Below are 23945 nucleotides of genomic sequence, written 5' to 3' on the forward strand. Positions count from 1 at the left end.
TGTTATCACACCACTGGTTCACTTCAAACTTGCCGTGCCTTGACACAGGTAGGTACTGGTGAAATAAAGCAATGATGAAATTGAATCGCTGCTTTTAAGCTACTGTAGAAAGGCCATGAAGCACATATATATTTTTGTATTTGGTCTATACAGTGCTCAAAATTCCCAAGCAGGAGAAGCATGAGCATAAAAATTGTAAAAAAAAGCATTACACATTATAACACAGTCTTTGATTAGAGCAATACTCTCATGATGCCCACAATGCCTTTTTGCTTTCTTCTTGATGCTCTTTCAAAAGATAAAAAAGAAACAAATGAAAGAGAGAGAGAGATGCCAGACCAGAAGACTTTTGTCAGGCTACAAGCAAAGACAAGAAAAAAACAACTGTCTGTCATACCCACACATACCTATTCTTTTACAGGTGACATGCTTGATATCCGGTATCAATGGCTGATAGGCTACCTCAGGTTGAGGTAGCGTTGGCTCAATGATGGACGAAAGGAGATGCAATAGCAGCGTGATGATACCGGTGGGGTAGCTGTACAGTCCTTCACTGCGGACACATTTGAAGAAAGGTTGAATTAGAGAGATGCTTTCGTAAATGTGATCAAAGAAGCAACATCCCATTACAGCCTCTAGCGGTTCAGTCCAATGTGTTCAGGAGTGGAGGCTAATGAGTAATTACCTATGATCCATTAGCTTGCATAAAAATGGTTTAAAAAGGCAGTCATATTTTCTTTAGAACTATTAATCGCGAATCACGTTATACTGTAATCGCTTCAGACTGAAAATGGGGAATGACATTCAGTATATTGAACGTAATTCAAATAAAACGACAACGTACCTTCCAGTGTGCCATTACCTCAGGTGCACTGTAATGGAATGGTTCTGCTATTTTTACACGTAGTTACGTTGACCAAAGGTATTAAGAAACGCAGCACTTCATACGACTGCGACATGGAACCGGGAATTTTACATATCGAGTAAACACTCAGGCCGCAGAATCAAAAGACGCACGCCGCTACAAGCACTTTTCCTTCCAATGGTCTACTTTTTACGCGTTGCTCCTGTACAGTCAGAATAACGAATCAAGCTGCGCCTGAGTTCTCAGCGTGAAACCAAATTCTATCACATAACTTATTCGCAACGATGCTGACGCAAAGAGCGCAAGGGGGCGAATCTAAAAGGCGCATAGCTGACGCGCGAGCGTGTCAAAACACCACCTATCTGCAAGCGATCGTGTCGTGCTCGCATTTCGCACCTCACGGCTAACAAGACGTAAAGACCAAGCCTAAATGCATTCGCAGCCCTCATGCATCCCCACGACACACCACAAAAGTCATTTTACAGTTCTGTACTTACATTCGTCTGCAATCATGGTAAGCCGTTTCTCCAACCGGGCGTCGGGGGCCGGCCGCTCCGGCGTGGTGTTGGGTGCGGTACGTCAGAGCAGTTTTTGAGAACTCCATGCACGTAAGAACGTCTTCCGCAGCGCAGGGGCCATTTGTCAGCTTCCGAGTTCAGCCACACTGCCACAACATTAACGGGGCCGCACATTCAACAAAAAAGGCTGAAGAAACCAAATCTCGACACAAAGACTCTATTAAAGCGTACTAAAAGAGGTAGTGTAGCACACGGCCGATAGTAAGCATGGGGCGCTCAACCTCGCAACCGGCGAACGAAAAAGCGGCGCTGAAGTCGCAAAAACTAAAACGCTTTAAAAGAAAACTGGTAGCATTATTTTTGCCAAATGCGTGGTGCAATAAACGACGCTACATTTTGTTTGAATTACGAAAGCAGTTGATGGTTAGTGATCTAGTAAAAAAAATGTGACTAATCGCAACCAGCTGTTCCTGGCGGCGCTGCGAACGAAAGCTTTCGAAAGCGTGGCGCGAAGTAGCTGCAGGCGACGCAGCTGGGCTCAGGCAGAGAGCCGCGGTCGTTGCATGGCGGCACTATCTGATTCTAAGGCTTTAGCTATTTCACCGTAATACCGCATTTATACCCTCTTTAAATACCTTGTCACACGGGCATTGTAACCGCGGTTACGCTTAACTGCGGTTAGACGACTTAACCGCGGTTAAAGAAAACCGTCAAACCACCCCTGCCATACAGAAATTAGTCCCACCACTCGACGACTTGACCATGATCACGTGTTTCCCACTTCGACATAACTAAAATTACAACATTTGCAGTATTTGTTTCTGAAAAATTGCTTAATAGCAATTTGCGGCATTTTTATTTGCTTGACTATGCGTGTGTAGCAGCTGCAGGTAACTTCAGTGCACATGAACATCAATATGACGCCGTTTACTAAGCGCAGTCGCGCAGTCTTTTAACACTGGGTCTAGTCGGCTTTGTAGACATTATTGTAGCCAACTACGGCCGGCTCTCCCGCGTTTCCGCTCACGACCCTCGCAGTACCTGCGTGGTTTGTACGAGTTCATTTTTGCGTGCATCGTTGCTTGTGCCCACAGGATTCGAGCAGCAGACGCTATTATCCAGACGCAACGGGATCGCAGCGCCTACGATGGCTGCGAGCGAACCGGCTTCCGAAAATCGACAGCGTGAAGTTGAATTCTGGCTAATGTTTACGATGCAACAGGCTGCCCTTCAGCGCCAGCGTGTTCAGCTTATAGCGCTCCTAGCCGAAATTGAGCGGACGGAGGAGGAGCGACGATGTGCCGAGATGAGGTGCCGCCAGCTCGAGGCTGCTATTGTGCAATTATGTCCACGCGAGCGGAGGTTGTGGGCGTACCCGAGAGGGAACTCTTGGTACGAGACGACGGTGCCTCACCTTCCAGACAGCGAATTCAGGACGCATTTCCGGGTGAATCGCAGTACATTTAGGTACATTGTGACCGCATGCGAGAGCATGAGAAGACAAGACACAAACATGCGAAAGGCTGTACCGCTGCACAAACGTGTTGCAATCGGCCTTTACCGTCTTGCCACGTCGGGCGAAGACAGAAGCGTCAGCAACGCTTTCGGTGTGGGCAGGTCCACAGTAAACGAAATTTTCTGGGAATTCTGCCATGCTGTTGTGCTGCTATTGGAACCGAAGTTTGTGATGTTCCCGAGAGCTCACGAGTTGGCCGAGCACATGTGCCAGTTTGCTGCAGTGACTGGATTTCCGCAAGGCGTAGGCGCCCTAGATGGATGCCACATCGAGGTGTGCCCACCTAAAAAAAACGCAGTCGACTACTTCAACTACAAAGGATGGTATAGTGTCATTCTTTTGGCAGTGGCCGATCACAAGTACAGATTGCTGTACGTCAATGCTGGTGCGCCAGGTAGGAATCACGACGCTGGTGTATTTCAAGTCTCAAGGCTCCCGCAACTGTTGAGCAGCGAGCTGTTCAGCAGAGAACTAAAAATTCTTGATGGCGTGCCAGTTGGGCCTGTCCTGCTCGCCGACCAAGCGTTTCCTCTCCAGACACACATGATGAAGCCTTACTTGCAACCGGGTGCACTAGGATCTCCGACACAGTCATTTAACTATCACCTTTCATCTGCAAGGCGCGTTGTGGAAAATGTGTTCGGAAGATTGAAGGCCCGGTTCCGCATGCTGTTGAAGGGACTAGAGTGCGACATACACAACGTGACCACTGCCATTCGTACTGCCTGCGTACTGCATAATATATGTGAGCAGATGTCCGATCGCTGTGATGTGGCTTGGCTCGATGCAGCTCAGGCTGAAGAGCAGCGGCGCCCTCAGCCAGTATGCACCAGCAGCCGATGTGATGCACCAGGGGTGGCAGTTCGGGATGCCTTAGCAAAACACATTGCTGCTTCAAATTGAAATATGCCATCAGTGTTGTGTGTTGCGATAGAAGACTGGATTTTATGCATGAAATTAATCTGCAGTTCGCTCAGTGGTGCACTGTTGCACAAAACAAGCATGATACAACATCACAAGATGATGATAATGTGCACATTTGTTTTTATTTCTTTTTTTCAGCCAAGAAGTCCCCCATCATGTCAACCATTTTGTTCTGAATGTTGTTGGACTCCTGCAGGAGCTCCACTACTTTCTTTTGCAGTTTTCTATTTTTTTTGGCTGCCTTTAAAGATCTTTTTGACTCTTCACTATGAAAGTGTAGCAGTTGCTGCACTGCAGATGACGATTTTCTCTTTCTGGCCTTGTCTGCACCTGTGATGGCGGGCCGGGCACTGGCTGGGGAAACGCTGCTTGGCCCAGGGTCAGCAGAGCTGCTCAGTGCTCTATTGCTAACATCAGCAGCAGTGGTATTCAACCTGCTGGTCGCCTCATTTCCTATAAAAGCCTCACTTGCAGTTACATCATTTTCAGCAAATGCGACTCTTCCTCATGACACGAGCTCCGCATCCTCAGGCATTTCAGCCACCACTGGCACCTGCACAAGACAACCACATAACATATAGCATTGTTCCTAGGATGCAATTCTTGCTATGCTGTGCAATACTTACTGGAGGCAAGAATCAACTTTATAGTGCTCTCTTGCACCCATAACTGGTGTTGAGTGTACAAACTCACTGCATTACAAATGAAAAAATATTGACACTGCACGTGAGCACAAAATGCTTATGCAGAATGAGTGTGTTAATAGCCTTCTTAAGTTCCAGCCACATCTAATAAAGAATTGGCACTGAAATCTATTGCCTGCATTCCTGTTATGTTATGCTCAACAATACGTATGTTGTACCCTGTAATGGCGTTGGCCGGCCAATGGTGTTGAAAATAATATAAAATTTCTTGGGAACACAGAGGCCGATGCAGCGGCTAGGCAAAGACATTAATACTGTCGCATCTGGCCTTCCATTCTTGAGGTGTGACATAACTTGTCCTTTTTTTTTCAAGTATACTATGCTTTGTGCCTATCAATCATTGAAAGGCACCAGGGCATTTGCAGGCATGATGATGTCTTTCCCACAGCAAACATTCTCTGTCCACTATCCACAAGTACATATCTATGCCCATTTTGCTGACAGCTGTAAAATATGGGTTTCAATTCAGTAAAAGCTGCATGCAATGGGCGAATGGAAAGGAATGTCAAGAGTAGCTTGGCCCTCATTAAGCATAAAATGAAAAATAATCCTTCATTTGCACTTTTCACTGCATTTCAATTCTGTTCTGCGGTGAAAACAAGAAATGCATAGCTGGATCAGCAGTGTTTCCTTTATGTTGCTGTACATGTTAACACAACTAAAATACATGGACCAAAATGGGTTCCGAGCCTTTCCACCCTCCATATCCATGCAAATGAGTTTCCATATTACCAGGCTCCTAATACATTGAAGACGTTTGGTACCCAATAAAACACTATATCTCAAGTTGTTCATATTAGTGGCTATCATATTAATGGGACACGACAGTGTCTTATATCACAGCTCCGGCTGATCTCTTGCTTTACCAGGCAAAGAACTTTCGTAGTTGGCAAGGCGCGGAAAACACGATTAGGATAATTTTTCTTCCGCATTGTACCTGTTTGCCATCTCGAGCACATCAAGCCATGTGTTTACACCTGTCGATTTCAAGAATAAACATAGCTTAAAGTTTACGCTGTGTGTGTGTCCTGTCTGCGTCAGTCTTCCTCACTGTTCAAAGAAGCATAAGCCATCAACTAAACTAGCCCGCACGTCTACCCTTGTCAACGACTATGTGTTTACAATAAAAACTCGCTGACATTAGCATGTAAACAGCTCATACAATCTTAAACCCACAATCTAGTTTTGTAATCTGCATTTGTTACAACAGTGTGCGAAATGACCCTTTAGCATGCTATTTGAGGAAATGTAAATCACAGCCTACCTCCACATTTTCTTCAATCAACATCTCATCATTCATTGGGAGCGATCCCAGAAACTGGTGGAGGTGCCAATAGAACGGCCAGTCTTGTCCGCCTGAGCCGGTGGTGGTGCCAGTGCGCTTGATCTTCCTGGAATAAGAATTACCACTACTGCACATATGCAAATAAAAAAAATCCAAAACTGCCATTTCACTGAAAAAGAAAACCTTCAGTAAATGAATGTATCTGCCGTATAAAATCAAACCAATGCTCATCTCGCATGTGGAATTTCAGTGATACTGTGAACGTAGCGAAAAGATGCGACGATAGTGGCAATGACAGCGCACTGTTGGTGACGCAACAGCAACGTAATTACATTAGGACTGCGGGTGTCAAGTTGGAACAGGTACACACTAGTCATGTGTCTTAAACGAAAAGAAACACGGATCGCAATTTTTCGTGCATCAAGCGGAGCCTAGGCCTCACGTTTTTCTTTTGTTGTTGTTGTGGTGAACCACACAAAGCTCGCACTAAGCTAGAGCCCCCTCACGGCTGCATGCCGCTACGCAGCGTTCAAACCACAGACCAGCACTCGAAAGCAGCATGCATAGAGATTGCAACTTTACTTACCGATACTTCTTATGCAGGTTATCTATTTTTTGGCGGACCTGCTTGGAGGTATACGGCCCCTCGCCGTGAAGCCCAGCACTCAGCTCCGCTGAAATCGACGCGTAAATACGCGCGTTTCTCGAGCATGCACGCAGAGCAGGCAAGTTTTCTTCCCAGAGCCGTATCAATGTCATCGTCGCATGGTGCGACCACGACACTCTTCATATCGGCCCGAGACTCTTGACTCGAAACGCATGACACTGGCATGGGCGCCGCCATGTTTACGGTTTGAACGACGAAACCGAGGTTGCCAAGCTCGGTTTGTGCTAACTGCGGTTAGCGGGCTAACCGTGGTCGGTTCTGCCGTGTGAACAGCAGCAACTACGGTTTGCGGTAACCACGGTTTCGATAACCGCGGTTAGGAGTGCCCGTGTGACAAGGGTTTTAAGCCTTAACCATGGTTAAGCTTAACTGTGGTTATAGGACTTAACTATGGTTAGCGCAAACCGTAGTTGGCGACGCTTACACGCGGTTTAGGCATGTCGGTTAGTGTGACGGAAACCACCATGTGATCACCTCCATTGCGAATTTGTGACTGCACGTATACCTGTGTATTATAAAATACGGTTACTTTAAAAAGGATAAATGAAAGAAAAAAAAGGTTGTTTATCGCACTACCCCCTGCGGGGCAGAGCTTTGGTTACGCATGTGGCGGACATTAAAGAAAAGCAAACAGAAGTCTACAAACAATGGTTTTAGCTGACTTTTTAGCCGGCATAATAGCCACTTGAATAGGACAAATTGCCGGGCTAGTTGGTAATGATCCATTCTTGTTGACAGCGCGTTTCCTTCTTCTGTCCCTGTGCTCTAAACGCGCTGTCAACAAGAATGAATAATAGCCACTTGTAGCCACTACTGTGCCGCGAACCGTCGTGGGAGCATTGTGCCTCTTTTGATTGCAAGCGCACCTCGTTTACGTGATCAGTGCAGTCACGTGCGGCGTCTAATTGCCTGCTTACGTTCTGTGTGTGCAATATCGTGTATTGTGAGTGTGTCGACATTCAGCATTCAGGCTGCGATGGCTTCACGCGGGCCTGTGGCGGACGGTGGGGACGACGCCGACGTTTGAGTTTTGGGCTGGGTTTGCGGCGCATCAGGCAGCACTTCAACGTCTCCGCATGCAGCGGCTTGCTCTGAGCGCCGAAATCGACATGCTGTAAGCGAAAAGTAGGCGTCATCGCAGGCGATCGAAACGCCTTTTGTTGGCGGCGGTTCTTCAATGCACGCGGCAGCGAGCGTTATGGATGTATCCACGCCCAAATTCGTGGTACGAGACGACGCTGCCCCATCTTCCGGACAGCGGCTTCCGCGATAATTTCAGAATGAACCGCCCCACATTTCACTATATTGTGGGCGTTTGCGAGAACATGCGTCGGCAAGACACCAGCATGCGAAAGGCAATCGCTCTGGAAAAACGCGTGGCGATTGGCCTTTACCGCCTCGCAACGTCAGCTGAAGAGCGGACTGTAGCGAACCTTTTTGGCGTGAGCCCTGCCTCTGTGAACATGATATTTCGCGAGTTCTGCGCCGTAATTGTGAACAACTTAGAAGCTCAACTTGTGTGTTTCCCGAAGTTGCATGAATTGCAGGAGCACATGCGCCAGTTCGCTGCAGTTTGTGGCTTTCCTCAAGGTGTTGGTGCCCTGGATGGCTGCCACATCGAGGTGTGCCTTCCAAAGGAAGAGGCGGCAGATTATTTTAACTATAAAGGGTGGTACAGCATCATCCTCCTCGCTGTGGTTGACCACAAGTACAAGTTTTTGTACACCAACAGTGGGAGTCCTGGCAAAAATAATGACTCTGCAGTGTTTCAAACCTCACGACTTCCGCGTATTTTAGACAGTGACCTGTTTCAATTAGAAACAAGGACAATTCAAGGGGTGCAAGTTGGCCCAGTGCTTCTTGCTGACCAAGCGTTCGCCCTGCAGAGGAATGTAATGAAGCCCTACTCCTTTTCTGGAACTGCTGGGTCGCCCGCACAGACCTTCAACTACCATCTGTCAAGTGCCAGACGTGTCGTAGAAAATGCGTTTGGACGTGTTAAGGCACGCTTCAGAATGCTGTTGAAAGGCCTCGAGTGCAGTATTCACAATGTGAACATTGTGGTCCGAGCTGCTTGTGTGCTACACAATGTCTGCGAGCAATTCAGTGATGGGTGTGATGCAGGATGGCTGAGTGCGGTGCAAAGTGCAAACGAAAGGCGTCCCCAACCAGTATACACGAGTAGCCGATTAGAGCCGTCAGGAGTAGCAATAAGGAATGCCCTGGCGAACCACCTTGCAGGCAACTGAAGCATTTTGCATAAATCTGGCAAATCTGGCATAAGGTGGCACAATCTTTAGCTTTTCATGAGAGCTACAAAAACAGACGCTTAGTTTTTTGCTGATCGGCAGAGATTTGGTTGTTTCATTACCAGTTTATAAAAGAAGGGCGTCCACTTCTGAACAGGCCATAGCAAAGTTAAGAGAAAAGTGGCAACAGAGATGAATGGTAATGTATGCATATTCAAATAACCTAAAATGAGTGATATCAGAAGACATTGTTGTAAGACTGGACACGGGCTTTAGAATGTTCAGACGCTGGCGCTCAACGAAGAAGACGACGAGAAGCGCCGAACACTCCGAAGCTCGTGCGTTCTCTGGACTAAACGCGGTCTCCGATCTGTGCCTGGATGGTTCTGCTGGTTGTTCGTGACGCTGTGCTTATTACTGTGCTGTGCTCTTATTACTGTGGTGTGGTGTGCTGTGTGTGCTGTATTAGTAGTGTGCTGTGTTCTTATTACAAGTGGTGGAGGTGCCAACGATCCCTCGCCCTGGAGCTTCGCACCCGCGCATTGCCTACCACCTGCGGTCGCGGCCCTCACCTGCTGCCCGTCTACAGGCCACCTACCCGGCAGTTAGAACCCCAGCGACCTGCAACCCCACCTTACCATCCGGTTGCCCACCCCCGATCACAGCTGCAGCCACTCAACCCCTGGTGCACACAAGACAACCGCACTATTTGCTACGCCTGTGGCATCGCTGGTCATGTGGCTCGTTTGTGTCGCAGTCGTGACCACCGTCCCTACGATTATAGGCGTGAGCCAACGTACGACCTTCCGCCGTCGTCCTCGCCTGCGTCACACTTGCCGCCTCCGGATTCCTCTCCTAGTTCCCATCCCCGCTCCCACCGCTCGCCGTCTCCTGGCCGTCGTTCCCGTTCTCCAATGCTCCGTCGCCAACCCGCCGTCCACGCGGAACTGCGTCATCAGCGGCTCACTCAAGACCTGTTTCTGCACCTGCCAATATTACTGTTTTCGTTGAAGGAGTCGCTGTCAAAGCACTTGTTGACACTGGCGCAGCCATTTCGGTTCTCAGTCACACCCTCTGTCGCAGACTCAAAAAAGTGACGACGCCCCTTCCTCCCGTTTCTTTCCGTACGGCCAGCGCTCAGGACATTCGACCGTTAGCCGCCTGCACCACCCGCCTGCTCATCGGGAACGTTCCCTACACAATCGAGTTCATCGTCCTCGCCCGCTCCTCTCATGACGTTATCCTTGGTTGGGACTTCCTCTCCTCACATCACCCTGTTATTGACTGCGCCCGTGCTCAGTTTGACTTGTTGCCCTACAGTGACGCCCCCTTGGACGTAACCGGTGCTGCTGCCACTACTGTGGTCGTCTCAGAGGACACAGACGTTCCACCTTTCTCTTCAGTGCTGGTGCCTCTTTCTTGTGCTGTGCTCTCAGATGCAACTGTGACTTATACCCCCTCTTTACGATGCACTGACCAGAAGTCTGTTTTGCTTCCTCATGCTGTGCTGACAATTGTTCGTTTCTCCAGCGCTATTTATGTGGCCAACCCGTTCTCCTGCCCTACCACTTTACTCCGTGGCCAATCGCTTGGTAACGTTGCTGTTCTCGATCCCGCCTCTGCATACCCCCTCGTCGTTAGCACGGCCGGCCTTCACGTCAGCGCCATTACGCCTGTTCCCATCACGAATCAGTCGTCTGTCGATATTTTTCACCATTCCGTCGACGCTGCCCTGACGTCTACTCAACGAGACCAGCTTGTAGCCGTTCTGCAGCGTTTTCAAGCTTCGTTTGACTACCGGCAACACCACCACCGTTACCCACTGTATTGACACTGGAACGCATGCCCCTTTGCGCCAACGTCCGTACCGCGTGTCAGCCTCTGAGCGCAGCATCATTGACGCCCAGGTGACCGACATGCTCCAGCGTCACGTGATACAACCGTCTCACAGCCCATGGGCATCACCAGTGGTTCTGGTCAAGAAAAAAGACGGAGGCCGATCGCCCAAAAACTGCATTCGTCACACCCGAGGGGCTCTATGAATTTAATGTCATGCCCTTCGGCCTCTGCAATGCACCCGCCACATTCGAGCGCATGATGGACAACATACTCCAAGGGCTCAAATGGCACACATGCCTTTGTTATATAGACGACTGTAATCTTTTCCTCGGACTTTCCGTCTCGCCTCCAGCGCCTCGAGGCTGTTCTTCGCTGCCTGGCCGACGCTGGCCTCCAACTTAATTTGAAAAAGTGCCGCTTCGGAGCTCGGCAGCGCACCATTCTCTGTCATGTCGTGTCGAAAGATGGCGGTCTCCCGGACCCGGCCAAGTTGCGAGCTGTGGCTGAATTTCCAAAGCCCACTTCTGTAAAAGACCTCCGCAGCTTCGTCGGCCTCTGCTCCTACTTCCGCCGCTTTGTCCGCAATTTTGCCACTATCGTCGACCCCCTGAACAAGCTCCTTTCCAGCCACGACCTTTCGGCCTGGTCGCCAGCCTGTGATGAAGCGTTTACGACACTCCGTCGCCTCCTCACCACTCCACCAATTTTGCGTCACTTCGACCCTCGTTCTCCGACGGAACTCCACACCGATGCCAGCAGCGTCGGCCTCGGTGCAGTACTCACTCAACGCAAGCAAGGCTTTGACGAATACGTTGTCGCTTACGCTAACTGGACACTCACAAAAGCTGTAGCCAACTATTCTGTCACCGAGAAGGAGTGTTTAGCCATCCTTTAGGCGATTGTCAAATTTCGCCCCTATCTGTACGGGCGCCCTTTTGACGTTGTCACCGATCACCATGCCCTCTGCTGGCTGTCCTCTTTGAAAGATCCCTCTGGTCGACTGGCGCGATGGGTTCTGCGACTCCAAGAGCACGACATTCGCGTTATCTATTGTTCCGGCCGCAAACATGCCGATGCTGATGCCCTCTTACGTTCCCCTGTACCATCTGAGGCAGCGCCTTGTATATCCGCCCTGCCTTCTTTGAAGTTTGAGTTCGCTGATATGGCTTCCGAGCAATGCAAAGACCTGTGGATCATTTGCCTTTTTGATCTCCTATCTGGCCAATCGTCTCGACCTCCTTCCCGTGCTCTCCGTCGTGAGTCCCACCATTTCGCCATCCGAGACGAGCTCCTTTACCGCCGCAACTATCTCCCGGATGGTCGCAAGTGGCTTCTCGTCATTCCGACACATCTGCGCTCCTTCATTTGCTCTTCCTACTACGATGATCCCCAGTGTGCCCATGCCGGATTCTTGAAGACTTTCATCCATCTACGACAGCGGTACTACTGGCGTGGGATGGCCCATTACGTCTGCCAGTACGTTCAGTTCTGCACTGCATGCCAGCGACGGAAACATCCACGTCGCCGACCCACCGCTCCTATGCAGCCGCTGCCTTGCCCAGTACAGCCCTTCGAGCGTGTTGGCATCGACCTCTATGGCCCTCTTCCCAGCACATCAGCCGGGAACTGCTGGATCATCGTTGCCATCGACCACCTTACACGTTACGCTGAAACATCGCCTTTACCATCTGCTACAGCCCACGACATTGCATCCTTCATTCTCCATCGCATCATTATTCGCCATGGTGCGCCCAAAGAGCTGCTCAGTGATAGAGGTCCGGCCTTCCTCTCAGAAGTTGTAGAAGCTCTCCTTCAGGAATGCAACGTTGTTCACCGCACCAGCTCCGCCTACCATCCCCAGACAAATGGCATGGTTGAGCGTTTTAATCGCACCCTCGGCGACATGCTGGCCATGTATGTTGCTTCCGACCATTGTAACTGGGACCGCGTTCTCCCTTTTGTCGCATACGCTTATAACTCCGCTGCTCAAGCCACCACCGGATTCTCTCCGTACTTTCTCCTGTACGGCCGTGAGCCTTCTTGCACAATGGACACCATTCTACCTTACCGCCCTGATGCTTCTGAATTTACAACTCTTTCTGAAGCCGCAACTTATGCCGAAGAATGCCGACAGCTTGCCTGGTCCTTCACTTCTCACGCCCAGCAGCAGCAGAAAAGCACCCGTGATCCCCCTGCACTTTCTCCCGCTTACCTTCCTGACTCTTTGGTCTGGCTCTGTGTACCCTCCTCAGGTCCCGGCCTTTTGTCCAAACTTGTTAGCGAGTACCAGGGACCCTACCGTATTCTTCAGCAGACATCCCCCGTCAATTACCTCATCGAACCCCTTACGCCATCCTCTGATCATTGCCGCCGAGGCCGCGAAATTGTCCACACGACCCGCCTCAAACCGTACTACAACCCCGCCGTCGTCACATCGCCCTAGGCCGCCAGGATGGCGCCCTTTCGCCCGGGGGGAATTGTAAGACTAGACACGGGCTTTAGAATCTTTAGACGCTGGCGCTCAACGAAGAAGACGACGAGAACCGCCGAACACTGTGGCGCTCGAGCGCCGAACACTCGGTCGCTCGTGCGTGCTCTGGACTAAACGCGGTCTCTGATCTGCGCCTGGACGGTTCCGCTGGTTGTTCGTGACGCTGTGCTTATTACTGTGGTGTGCTGTGTGTGCTGTATTAGTAGTGTGCTATGTTCTTATACATTGTTTACATATAAATTACACAAAACTGAACTCCGATGTTGACCAGATTGCAAAACACTTGAGCTAAAGTAGTAACCTGTTTGAATGACCTGAGCATAGCTACAAAGGTAGTTGCAAAGAAATAATAAATACAATTTTTCACAAATCTTTCATATCCTGTGTTTTGCACTGTGCTTTCTATTCTTAAATACTCTGAAAGCTACAGTGATGTTACTGGTTACCTGCACCCACTCTTTATTCACATACTACTCTTGTAGTGCATATGCATGCTTACTGCTTTGAAGTTATGCCTGTAAAATATCGGTATTATGGCTGCAGGGCAGTGCGCACACCCGTGAGCGAACCTTGGTGAGCCTCTGTGCACTTCTCGAACAGAGGGGCTTGACATCCCGTCTGTTTTGCATCAAGTAGTGCCGTGCAGTGACCGAACGCTCCGCGTGTGCAACCTCGGACGATTAACAGCTGGGCACCCTGCTGCAGCTGTTGTGTGCGAACTGTTGTGCGCGTGTTTTTCCGTTCTTTTATTAACTCTGCACGCGCGGGACTTGTACAAATGTATTATGTAAATAGTGTATTTATCACCTCATCCTCTATCCTTTCTTACTGTCCGCTCACCTCTTTCATTTCATTTCTTCAAACTGCCTGCTGTCCTGTATTTCCGCTGCCCCAGCTCAGGTGCTTCAGTATCGATGACAGATGCCGGGGCTGGCAAAAATCTTTTCCTTCCTTTTTGTTAATTTTAAAATAAACACTTACTGCTACTGCTAATCACAAGCTGTTGTATCATGAATGCAAACCAACAAATATTGAGCATTCATACAGAATGTTCAGTTTATTTATTTTATTTATTTAAATATCCCCAAAGGCCCTCATTCGAGGTTATTACATGGGGGGGGGGAGTGGGTACAAGGCATTGTTTCAAGGTTATAATAATGCACTAAACCAAACCGGTGAAATCACAAACATCTTTTTTTTATGGTGCAAAGGCATCTATGGCCAAAGAGCGCCATGACACAAGGTAATTTTCTTTTTCTCAAGGTGGGGTCAAAGACCCATTTCCCAAGCATTTCACCCTAAATAAACCGAGCACCAGGGCAGGGGAAAGCTTGTACCCATTGTATCACCGGTGGGCACCCGGCGGCACTGGGGATCGAACCCTGCACCTCTCGCATACGAGACAGATGCTCAACAGCTTGGCCACCGCTGTGGTTTCACAAATATCAATGAAAAATAGACATCCACAAGAAGAGTCTGAACAATGCACATAGCAGAATTTTAGGAACAGATAACAGCACCGCAAGGAAAAGACAACGCCGGAAAAAGTGCGCTGAAGTACATATGAAAAATAAAAGAAGACAATGCAGAAGACAGTACGCTGAAAAAAACCTTTTTAGTTGTTGAAACATGCGTGATTAAGGTGTTGGAACTTATTTAGGTCGCATATGGCAATGTGTGATGGTAAAGTTCAGTTATTGTGCAGGGTAAAAAAGAATATGCATAATGGGATGACTGGTAGTTAATGTGTTTAACTTTGTGGGGATGATCACGACATGGAAAGGTAATAGGCAGTGGCTGACAGAATTCACCATGAAGGAAAGGATGGTGATAAAGGTTACGGAAAGTGATAGGCAGGAAATTTTCTTACTCGGCTGTAAGCTTCAATGAGGTGACACTGGTGTAACATGAATAATCAGAAAAGATGAATCACGCAGCACGGTTTTGCAAGGCTTTGATGTTACTTATGATATAAGTCTGATGAGGATCCCAAATGGCATACGTGTATGAAGAGTTTCGGACTGAATAATGTGGTATGCGCAAGATTTTTTTACATTTGTTGCGGCCTCTCAAATTATGTTTGAGAAGTCCGAAAGTACGATTAGCGGAGGCAAGAGTGAGATTAATGTGATGATTCCATGATAAGTTGGACTGAAGGTTCACGCCAAGATACTTGTAACTTGTGGCGAGTTCTACACTATAGCTATGAAGAGAGTAGGTGGTAGGAACATGTGGCTTGTTGGTGAATTACATGACCTTAGATTTGGAAAGATTTAATGGCATTAACCAATTAGAACACCATGTGCTTATCGCTTCTTGATCAGACTGCAGTAATTGGTTGTCAGCGTTGCAGGTTATACATCGATAAAGCACACAATCATAAGCAAATAGCCTGATTATAGACGTCACGTAACTGGGTAAATCATTAATATAGATGAGAAAAAGTAAACTGCCTTCCAGACGTAACATTAGCAAAACATGAGTTTGAGTTGTTAACTGCTGTGAACTGGATTTTAGATGAGAGGAAATCTGCTATCCATGCAATAATATAAGGGTGAATGTTCAGTTGTGAAAGTTTAACAACCTTTGGTGAGGAATGCAATCAAATGCTTAAGAAAAATCGAAAAATATTGCTTGAACTTGAAAACCAGCGTCAGTCAGTGAATGTATGTCGTAAATAAAACCAGCAAGTTGGGTGTCGCATGAGTAGCCCTTGCGAAAACAGCACTGATGATCGAAGATAATGCTACGATCGTCAGGGTAGTTGATGATAGGAGTATGTATGATATTTACTGCATTTACTGGTCATTTTACTTGAGGGGATGCTTGTAGCGTGACAAAAAATAGACAAGGGACAGAAGATGAATGGGACAAGTGCTACTCTCAACTAGTTTTATTGAAAGATCGATGGCACACATTTATACAACTTCTTTTTTCCTTCAAGAACACAATCACCAGAACACTCATGCGAATGACACACAAATTTCACACGCTTGCATCAGATCAGGCTATCTAAAAGCTTATACTCGTAAGAGTACATCTTCACCGAAGGGCTGCTGACGCAGTCCGACCCTTTCTTTTTAGCACCAGATGTAGAAAAATACATAACCTGTAGTAATCAAAATTTATATATACGATCAACTCGTATCATGTTACATGCAGTAAAGTATGCATAGTTGTGTGCATTGGCTGTATATTCGCTACATGAAGGATTGCTTTTTCTGAAGAAGTAGAACTTTGTTTTAGTTGTACTCCAGACTAACATGCAATAATTTATATATGAAGAAACAAGGCATGATATATTTGGAGTTTAGCAGTTTGAGGAAGGATCATTCGGCCACGTGACAATATTCCAGTAACAGCCGAAAGCTTTCGCAGGTAGTCTGCATGACTGTCCCACTGTAGATGAGAGGAGAAATAAACACCAAGGGTTTTATGTTTCAGTTTCTGTTTATTTATTTCTTGCTACAGAGCAGTGGGCCCCGGGAAGAAATGCCATAGCTTGGCAAGCTCCCAAGGCCCACAACATCCAGCAACAGTGGCACCATTGGTCACATGCAAACAAGAAAGGCATACATAAACCTAAGGCATAATTCACAATCCATGAATGAATAGCGGAAACACAAACTAAGTGCACAATATAACATAAAGAACAAGTTATATACAAAATTCAAAGCATGCACTGGAAGCATGATTTAAACATTCTATATCCCCTTCAGCGGCGGTGTGTACAATTGTACACATCAAATTTGGCGCCACTTTGCGCTCCCGCCCTTGCTTCAAACGGGCCGACACCCCACGTGAGCATTGATGAATGCCTTATAAGTGAACAACTAGTGAAACCTAGTTTCACCTAGTTCAGATGGCATGGCTCATGACTTTGAGCTCTATCAAGGGAAAGGCACTGGCGTAAGCAACGACCATTCACATTTGGGCCTTGGTGGTTCGGTTGTGATGCGGCTTATGGAAGCGCTCCTGCATGGTCTCAACATGAGATGCTACATGACAATTATTTTTCTTCTGTGTCGCTCTTCCGAGAGCTGAAATTGCTTGGAATTTTAGCGTCTGGCACGATTAGGGCCAACAGACTTCTAGGCTGTGAGCTGAAAAGCGAAAAAGAGCTGAAGAAGGGAGGGCGCGGAAGCTACGACTTCAAGAATGTTGAAGAGGAACACATGGTCATTGTTCGCTGGCACGACAATGGTCCAGTCAACATGATCTCTACAGTTGTAGGACTAGGCAGTATCACTAAGGTGAAGAGATGGAGCAAAGGAGCATGTCGACATCAACTGCCCGCAGGTAATCGCCGAGTACAATCGATTTATGGGTGGCGTTGACAAGTTGGATTTTTTGATGTCGCTCTATCCCCTTCATACAAAGACGAAGAAATGGCCAGTAAGGGTAATCTACCACTTCATTTCCTTTGCAGTTTAAGACAGCTGGCTTGAGTACATTTGCGATGCTAATGCAGAGGAACTGCCAAAAAAGGATGTGAAGGACGTTATGGCCTTTCAGTCCGACATTGCAAGGAGCTTGATTGCAAGCAACAGGACTGCACCAAACAAGAGGGGAAGACTGAGCACCAGCTCTGCAAAGCCTGCCCGAAACTCACATATCGGCATGCCCATGCCGACAAACTCTACAAGGTTTGACGGAAACAATCACTGGCCCATTCACATGAATGCCAACTTCCTGCAAAGGTGCCGAAACACAGGCTGTGTTTCGAAGTCTTGAGTTTGCTGTCGCAAATGCGCAGTTTTCCTCTGCCTAAGTGCCGCAAGGGATTGTTACTATGAATTTCATGCCAAAAAGTAGAAGCAATCAAAGTGGGCAAGCTGAGAGGCATTGAAAATTCATTCTGAAGTACTTGTGAAGAGTCACAGCACCTGGAAATAGTTCTGCCTATGTGAGTGGTTGTCGACATACTTTACGGCCTAGAGGCGCCATGTGTACAAATGTCCACATCACAAAAAATTTCTGTTGACTTAATAAACATGTTTTTCTTCATACCACTCAGTTTGGGTAGCTGTTTATAGGCAATATTTGAAGGAATCACAATTTTTCTTCTTCTTGTCTTAATTCGCGCCTGAAGGGGATATACAGATTATAGCACTTAATTTCACAGCAGTGAACACATTGACAACGTATAAAAAAGAACAATTTTCAACATACATGAATGAAGACAACATGATATTGGCGTGCTGTCGGGTTATGCTAAGCTTTCAACGAGCCTGCATATTTCGACCATATACGTAACAGCCACAAACCATAAAAAAGGAAGAGAATTATTTAGTGAAAGAACGCCCGGAGGTCAGCATTGCTGCATTTATTAATGTCAATGCCTGCATCAAAGATGCGGTTGAGTAGTGCGGGTAGATAATATCTAAGCATCTGTATCCCGTAGTTAGTTCGTGGCGTGTTAAGGTTGTAGTGCCGCAGACGGCATAGGGGGTATGTAGGTACAAGGAGCTCAAGCTTAGCGATTTGAGATATTGTTGAAATTTTGTCCCAAGTTTCCTGTTTGTAGCGCAAGGACAGACGTATATCAAAGAGACTAAATATTCTCGGCACGTTACTATTGTGAAAAAGGGCTGCGGAAGGATAATCATAAGGTTGGTTAAAAATAATTCTTAAGGCCTTCTTCTGAAGGAGGTAAATATTTTGAAGAGTGGTCTTTGGAGCAGCTCCCCAAACTAGGTTTCTCTTCAATGCACTTAAGAACAGAGGTAAACAGTTCTTTGTGGGGAATAGAATAGTAGAGATCTTCAACGTCTATGGCGGCAGCCAACTCTACCGGCACCAGCCCTTTCCTTATGCAATACGCCAAGCGTCTTGCCTTGCATGTCGTCCAAGTGATGTGGGTGATTAACACAGACTCTTGCGATGGAGAGGAAAACACGAAAGAAGGGCCCACTGTACTAGAAATGAAGTTCAATAAAACTTTTTGTTGGGCAAGTTGGTTCATTTTACTTGAGGCGATGCTTGTAGCGCGACAAAAAGCAGACAAGGCACAGAGATAAGCGGGACAAGCGCTACTCTCAACTAGTTTAATTGGAAGATCGATCGAACATATTTACATAGTTTCCTTTTTCCTTCAAGAACACAATCACCAGAACGCTCATGCGAATGGCACACAAATTTCACACGCCTGCATCAGATCAGGCTATCTAAAAACATACTCGTCAGAGTACATCTTCACCGAAGGGCTGCTGATGCAGTCTGGCCCTTTCTTTTTGATATGGAACGCCTATATCAGTTCCCGCTTTAGAGCGCATTTGCTTTGACCAATGACCTCTTGTCTTTTTTAGGAATGACGAGCATTTGCAAGACTTGCAGTGAACTACCTGATTCGTTCCACTCCCATTCTCGACGCATTTTTCATGCTCGCACTAACACGGTAACTGATAGAGGCGTTCCATATCAAAAAGAAAGGGTTGGAGTGCGTCACCAGCCCTTCAGTAAAGATGTACTCTAACGAGCATAAGTTTTTAAATAGCCTGATGTGATGCGTGTGAAATTTGTGTGTCATTCACATGAGTGTTCTGGTGATTGTGTTCTTGAAGGAAGAAAGAAATTGTATAAATGTGTGCCATCGATCTTTCAATAAAACTAGTTGAGAGTAGCACTTGTCCCATTCGACTTCTGTCCCTTGTTTGTTTTTTGTCGCGCTACAAGCATCCCCTCAAGTAAAATGAACCAACTTGCCCAGCAAAAAGTTTTATTGAATTACCTGTCATTATTTTCTTTATCCTCTTTTGATTTAATGTACTTGTCTAACAGCCGAACCAAGTTGGCGTTAATATCATTGCCCTCTTGCGTCATTCGAAGCATTTTCTTTCTAAATTTGTGGGCCCTTTTCTCCGCTTTCACCGCCTGTGCGGCTTCGTCTTTATGAAGCGCAAGAAGCTGGTGCACAACAGAACTGCTGTCCCGCTTGCGTCGGCTTCTGCCGCCTCCACTTGTTTCACCTCGGTTGCTGCAGCCCATATTTCCACTCGTACTGGGTAGCACAGCCAGGGGAGACATGCTCAGCAGTTGGGGGTCCGCTCTGTCTCCGAGGGGCTCGTCTTCCCCTGACGCCAGTACCTCGGCAGTGCCTGGCACCTCATTGACGACTGGCAGCTGCACACGACCAAACATAGTATATTGCATTTTTCATCTTCCCAGGTGAATGGTCAAAGCTGCCGTAATAGTATGCAATCATCAGCTGCCCCAACCTATGCCAGCTAGAACAAAGGGACAGTTCAAATCTTTTATCTGCATATAAGTGCATAGATATATTATTTAAGAACTTAACACAGTCTAGTAGCTGCATAGATATATTATTGAAGAACTTAATTATAGAGTCTAGCAAAAACTAATCACTGAACAGCAATAATGAATAGCATGTTTAAAATGAATGAGACATCGATAGTGTCATTGGTAATATATAACCAGTCTTGTACACGTTGCATAAAATAAGTTACCAACTACAATTACAATAACTCCATCTGAAATGTAACTGATTACAGTGGTCAATTACCGCCCCAGTATGGCTAAAAGGCTCTGTTCCTGAGACCTGGAAATTGGCCACTGTGATCCCAATTACAAAAGCAGGGAAGCCACCGACGGATCTTGGCAACTTCCGGCCTATTTCTCTAAAATCAACACTGTGCAAGCTCACAGAGGTATTTTAGCCGCACGACTGAGCGGCTAACATTATTATATATGTTATAATAATAACGCGGCTCAATTATTATATATGTTGATGTCAGTACCCAGGGCTGTGTAACAACAACTGCAGTTTACTGTCCCTGCAAGCCTGCACTTGACAAGACGGTCAGGTTTCGATTCGCGGAACCTTCTTCCTTCTGTGCTGAGCTGGTTGCTATACAAGACTCGCTTTCCTCTGTAGCCGCAGTTACCTTGCTTCCCTACAGCCCACATTATCATCCGCACTGACGCCCTTCAAGCAATACGTCTACTCCGACGCGTCAGCCGCAGCCCAGAAATCTGCCAGAATATACATCGCCTGGTGGCTCGCATCCCGCAAGCCATTCGAATTGAGTGGGTCCCACGTGACCTAATCAATTCACAAAGCTCTGCAGATTCTGCAACCTGCTTGCCGACCCTACCCACATCAATGCCTCAATTCCTCAGTATAGATGATGCTACCCTCCTCGCAAGGAACACCTCCGGCGCCACACACGTGCTCTTGTCCCTCAGAGTGCGATAACCCTCCGCCTCACGGGCTTACCCGTGCAGAGGAGATTGTGCTCCGGAGGATCCGGGTAGGGGTTGCCCTCACTCCTGCCGTAACTGGGACGTGGCCTCAATTTCGCCACTTATATCCTTCCTCTTTTCTTCCCAACTCTCCTTATGCCCAGAGGCAATAAACAATGCTATAAAAATAAAGGATAACTATATAACTCGTAATGTTAGTCTGAAAAAGTAATTGATTGCAAAATTACATAAAATGTATTCAATTACAAGTAACAGATTACAAGTAATCAACTACGTACAACTTGGTATATAACCTTGGCAAGAGGCCAAAGCAATGAACCAAAGTAGATAGAGATGAGGCGGTAACTGCAGTATGACACTTTGGATTGCACTGCTGTGGGTTAAGAACCTTTTGTTCGCGCTTGCCTGATCTCTTCCCTCCCTTTTCTACTCAGTTCTCTAGTATCCGCAGCCGGCGTGCCTTGTGCAGTATTCTGTACATTTAAAAAATTCATAGTGATGTAATTCCACAGTGACTGAGCGGTCTAATAATGGATAATGTTTGAAATTGTAAATTACCTCCAAACTTTCCTCGACCCGCCCATCATCATTGATGGGTAGGCTGCCGAGGAAACTGTGCAGCTGCCAGTAGAACTGCCATGGGACACCAGGAGAGCCAGTGGCAGTTCCAGTTCGTCTCAGCTGCCTGGAAAGATAGAAATGATTTCAATAATAAATGTGCTCTTGGTGATCTCTTTAGGCCATCAAACTTCCTGTGAACACTGGTACTTAAGACAAATGTTACATCAATATGCAGGTACCAACTGGTAGGTACTGGTGAAAATGTCACTTAACTGCACCAGTTGGAGCTTTTCAAGTGATTGGTTCAGCTGATAGCATTCTAGCAATATCTGCATAGTAGGCCAGTGAGGCCTAAAGTTATATATTTCAGAAAATCGAGAAATTTGCTGAACTGTTACCTTAGCTGGTAGCTAGAAGTACCCGAGCACTCTATAAAGACACCTTAACTCAGAAAAAGAAAAGAGTGAAATTTTGAAGCACGTGTATTCGGTTCTGCACGCAATGCTTACGCTTAAGCGGAAGTTGATTGACTGAGAATTTTGCCTGCCAATCAATCAGTGCAAGTTAAATAGGACATAAGTAATGATCACAACGCTGACCATGCGTGCTGCCATGCGTGCTGGCGGCTGTATGGCAAGGTCACTATGTACAGCGTTCTGTCAGTTTGAAACAAAAGCTTTGAACGACAACAGCTGCCGCGAAAATGAGAAAGACAAAGTTTGCATGCAGAGCGGTGCATGCACGCGTACACAAACGAAGACGAAAAGGTGCTTTTCTTTTTTATTAACTCAGTACAGGTGAATAGCCACCCGATTCTTGGCCGATCCCCCAGTGTGGGTATGTGTCATCTTTTGTTAGGCCAACAACTACGCAGTTTACGAAGAAAAAAAACGGACTGGCGCTGTGTAACATACGCTGCTCCCGTCACACGGCACTCGTTGCTCAGTTCTTATATGAGTACATACATAATTGAAACATCTTGGGCGCTCGCGAGGTAAACAATACGCGACGACGGCGAAAAGTTTGCACGTTGCTGAACCAACACACTGCTGCCGCACACGTGGGGCTGACGTCGCGCCATAAAAACAGCACTAGGTGAGCAATGCGATGAGAATAAAGATAGCACTTACCGGTATTTTTTGTTCAGATTATCCATTTTTTGCTTGACCTGCTTTGCAGTGTAGCGGCCTTCGCCCGGCGCTAGCCCGGCGTTCAGCTCCGCCGCCATGGCAGCGTATATACGCGCATTGCGCGTATTTCCCCGCAGAGCGGGTAGCTGGTCCTCCCAGATGCGAATCAAAGCCGCTGTTGTTACATCAGGCCAGTTGACACGCCTCTGGGAGGACGATTGCTGCGACACTGCTGCTGCTGCCTCCATGCCTTGCACGGACGCCGCCATTTTGTCGGTTAAGCGCAAACGGAGGTTAGCCAGCTCGGTTTACGGTAACTACGGTTAGTGGCGTAACTACAGTTTGGCTTTCCGTGTGAGCGCGGCTAACTATAGTTAAGGGTAACTGCAGTTTACTTAACCATGGAGTGATGATGTTGGCCAGCTCCACTGGTTTCGGTTTATAAATTTCGCATATTGCGTGGCTTGCTGTACCATCGCCTCCTCTAGCAAGATGCCTGCAGTGTGCGCCAAAATCCTGCTGCCCTTACCTTTTTCTCTTTTCTCATTTCCACTTTAGGTAGTAGCTAGCGATCCTTGTTGCGGCCGCTTGCAACATATGCCCGCATGCGCACATCACCGCGAGGTCTTGGCGCGCCCGTGCCGTAGCAGACGACGTCTCTGCGCCAGACGACGCCTTCCGCGCGTTTCCGACTGTTTAAGCAAACGAAAACAAAAGCGATACGTGCAAAAAACTAAAATTTCATTGCAAGTGGCCAGAACACAACGACTTCGCTCAAATACAATTGAATAGACGGGTCGCGCCGTGCTTGTCGAGCAGCTAGAGCAGCGCCGCCGATGCCCGCTACTGGCTGCTACCGCCGCGGCGCCTCACCACCCTGACCAGCCTCCCGCAATGGCGCAGATGATGGAGGAAGGAAAACTAATTTTTTTTCCTTCCTCCATGGCGCAGATAGAAAAGTAGCTAGCGCCAT

General features: G+C 47.3%; 2 protein-coding genes across 15 annotated transcripts in view; both read right to left on the reverse strand.

The window, feature by feature from the left end:
* Positions 1 to 1652, reverse strand: part of LOC144112717 (uncharacterized) — a 75030-nt gene extending 73378 nt beyond the window's left edge. For 6 of the 14 annotated variants that reach the window (XR_013310400.1, XR_013310399.1, XR_013310398.1 and 3 more), the window contains exons 1-2: positions 1363 to 1633; positions 408 to 553 (exon numbers count right to left, since the gene is read on the reverse strand). Coding sequence is in view for 1 of the 14 variants with exons in the window: in XM_077645548.1 (XP_077501674.1) it covers positions 408 to 553; positions 1363 to 1469 (253 nt within the window). In the remaining 13 variants the exon portion in view is untranslated. Of the gene's footprint in view, positions 1 to 407; positions 554 to 1362 lie in introns of all 14 variants that reach the window. The other 8 variants (XR_013310394.1, XR_013310393.1, XR_013310391.1 and 5 more) reach the window with 3 other exon arrangements.
* A 2676-nt stretch (positions 1653 to 4328) lies between these two features.
* On the reverse strand, positions 4329 to 23241 carry LOC144129585 (uncharacterized). Its single transcript, XM_077663737.1, has 5 exons — positions 22973 to 23241; positions 21840 to 21966; positions 19789 to 20180; positions 5792 to 5918; positions 4329 to 4376 (listed from the first exon to the last, which is right to left on the reverse strand). The coding sequence occupies exons 1-5, from the start codon at positions 23239 to 23241 to the stop codon at positions 4329 to 4331; spliced, it is 963 nt and encodes a 320-aa protein (XP_077519863.1).
* Between the last annotated feature and the right edge of the window lie 704 nt (positions 23242 to 23945).

The sequence above is a fragment of the Amblyomma americanum genome, chromosome 1, assembly GCF_052857255.1.
Source record: "Amblyomma americanum isolate KBUSLIRL-KWMA chromosome 1, ASM5285725v1, whole genome shotgun sequence".
In the NCBI taxonomy this organism is placed as follows: Eukaryota; Metazoa; Arthropoda; class Arachnida; order Ixodida; family Ixodidae; genus Amblyomma; species Amblyomma americanum.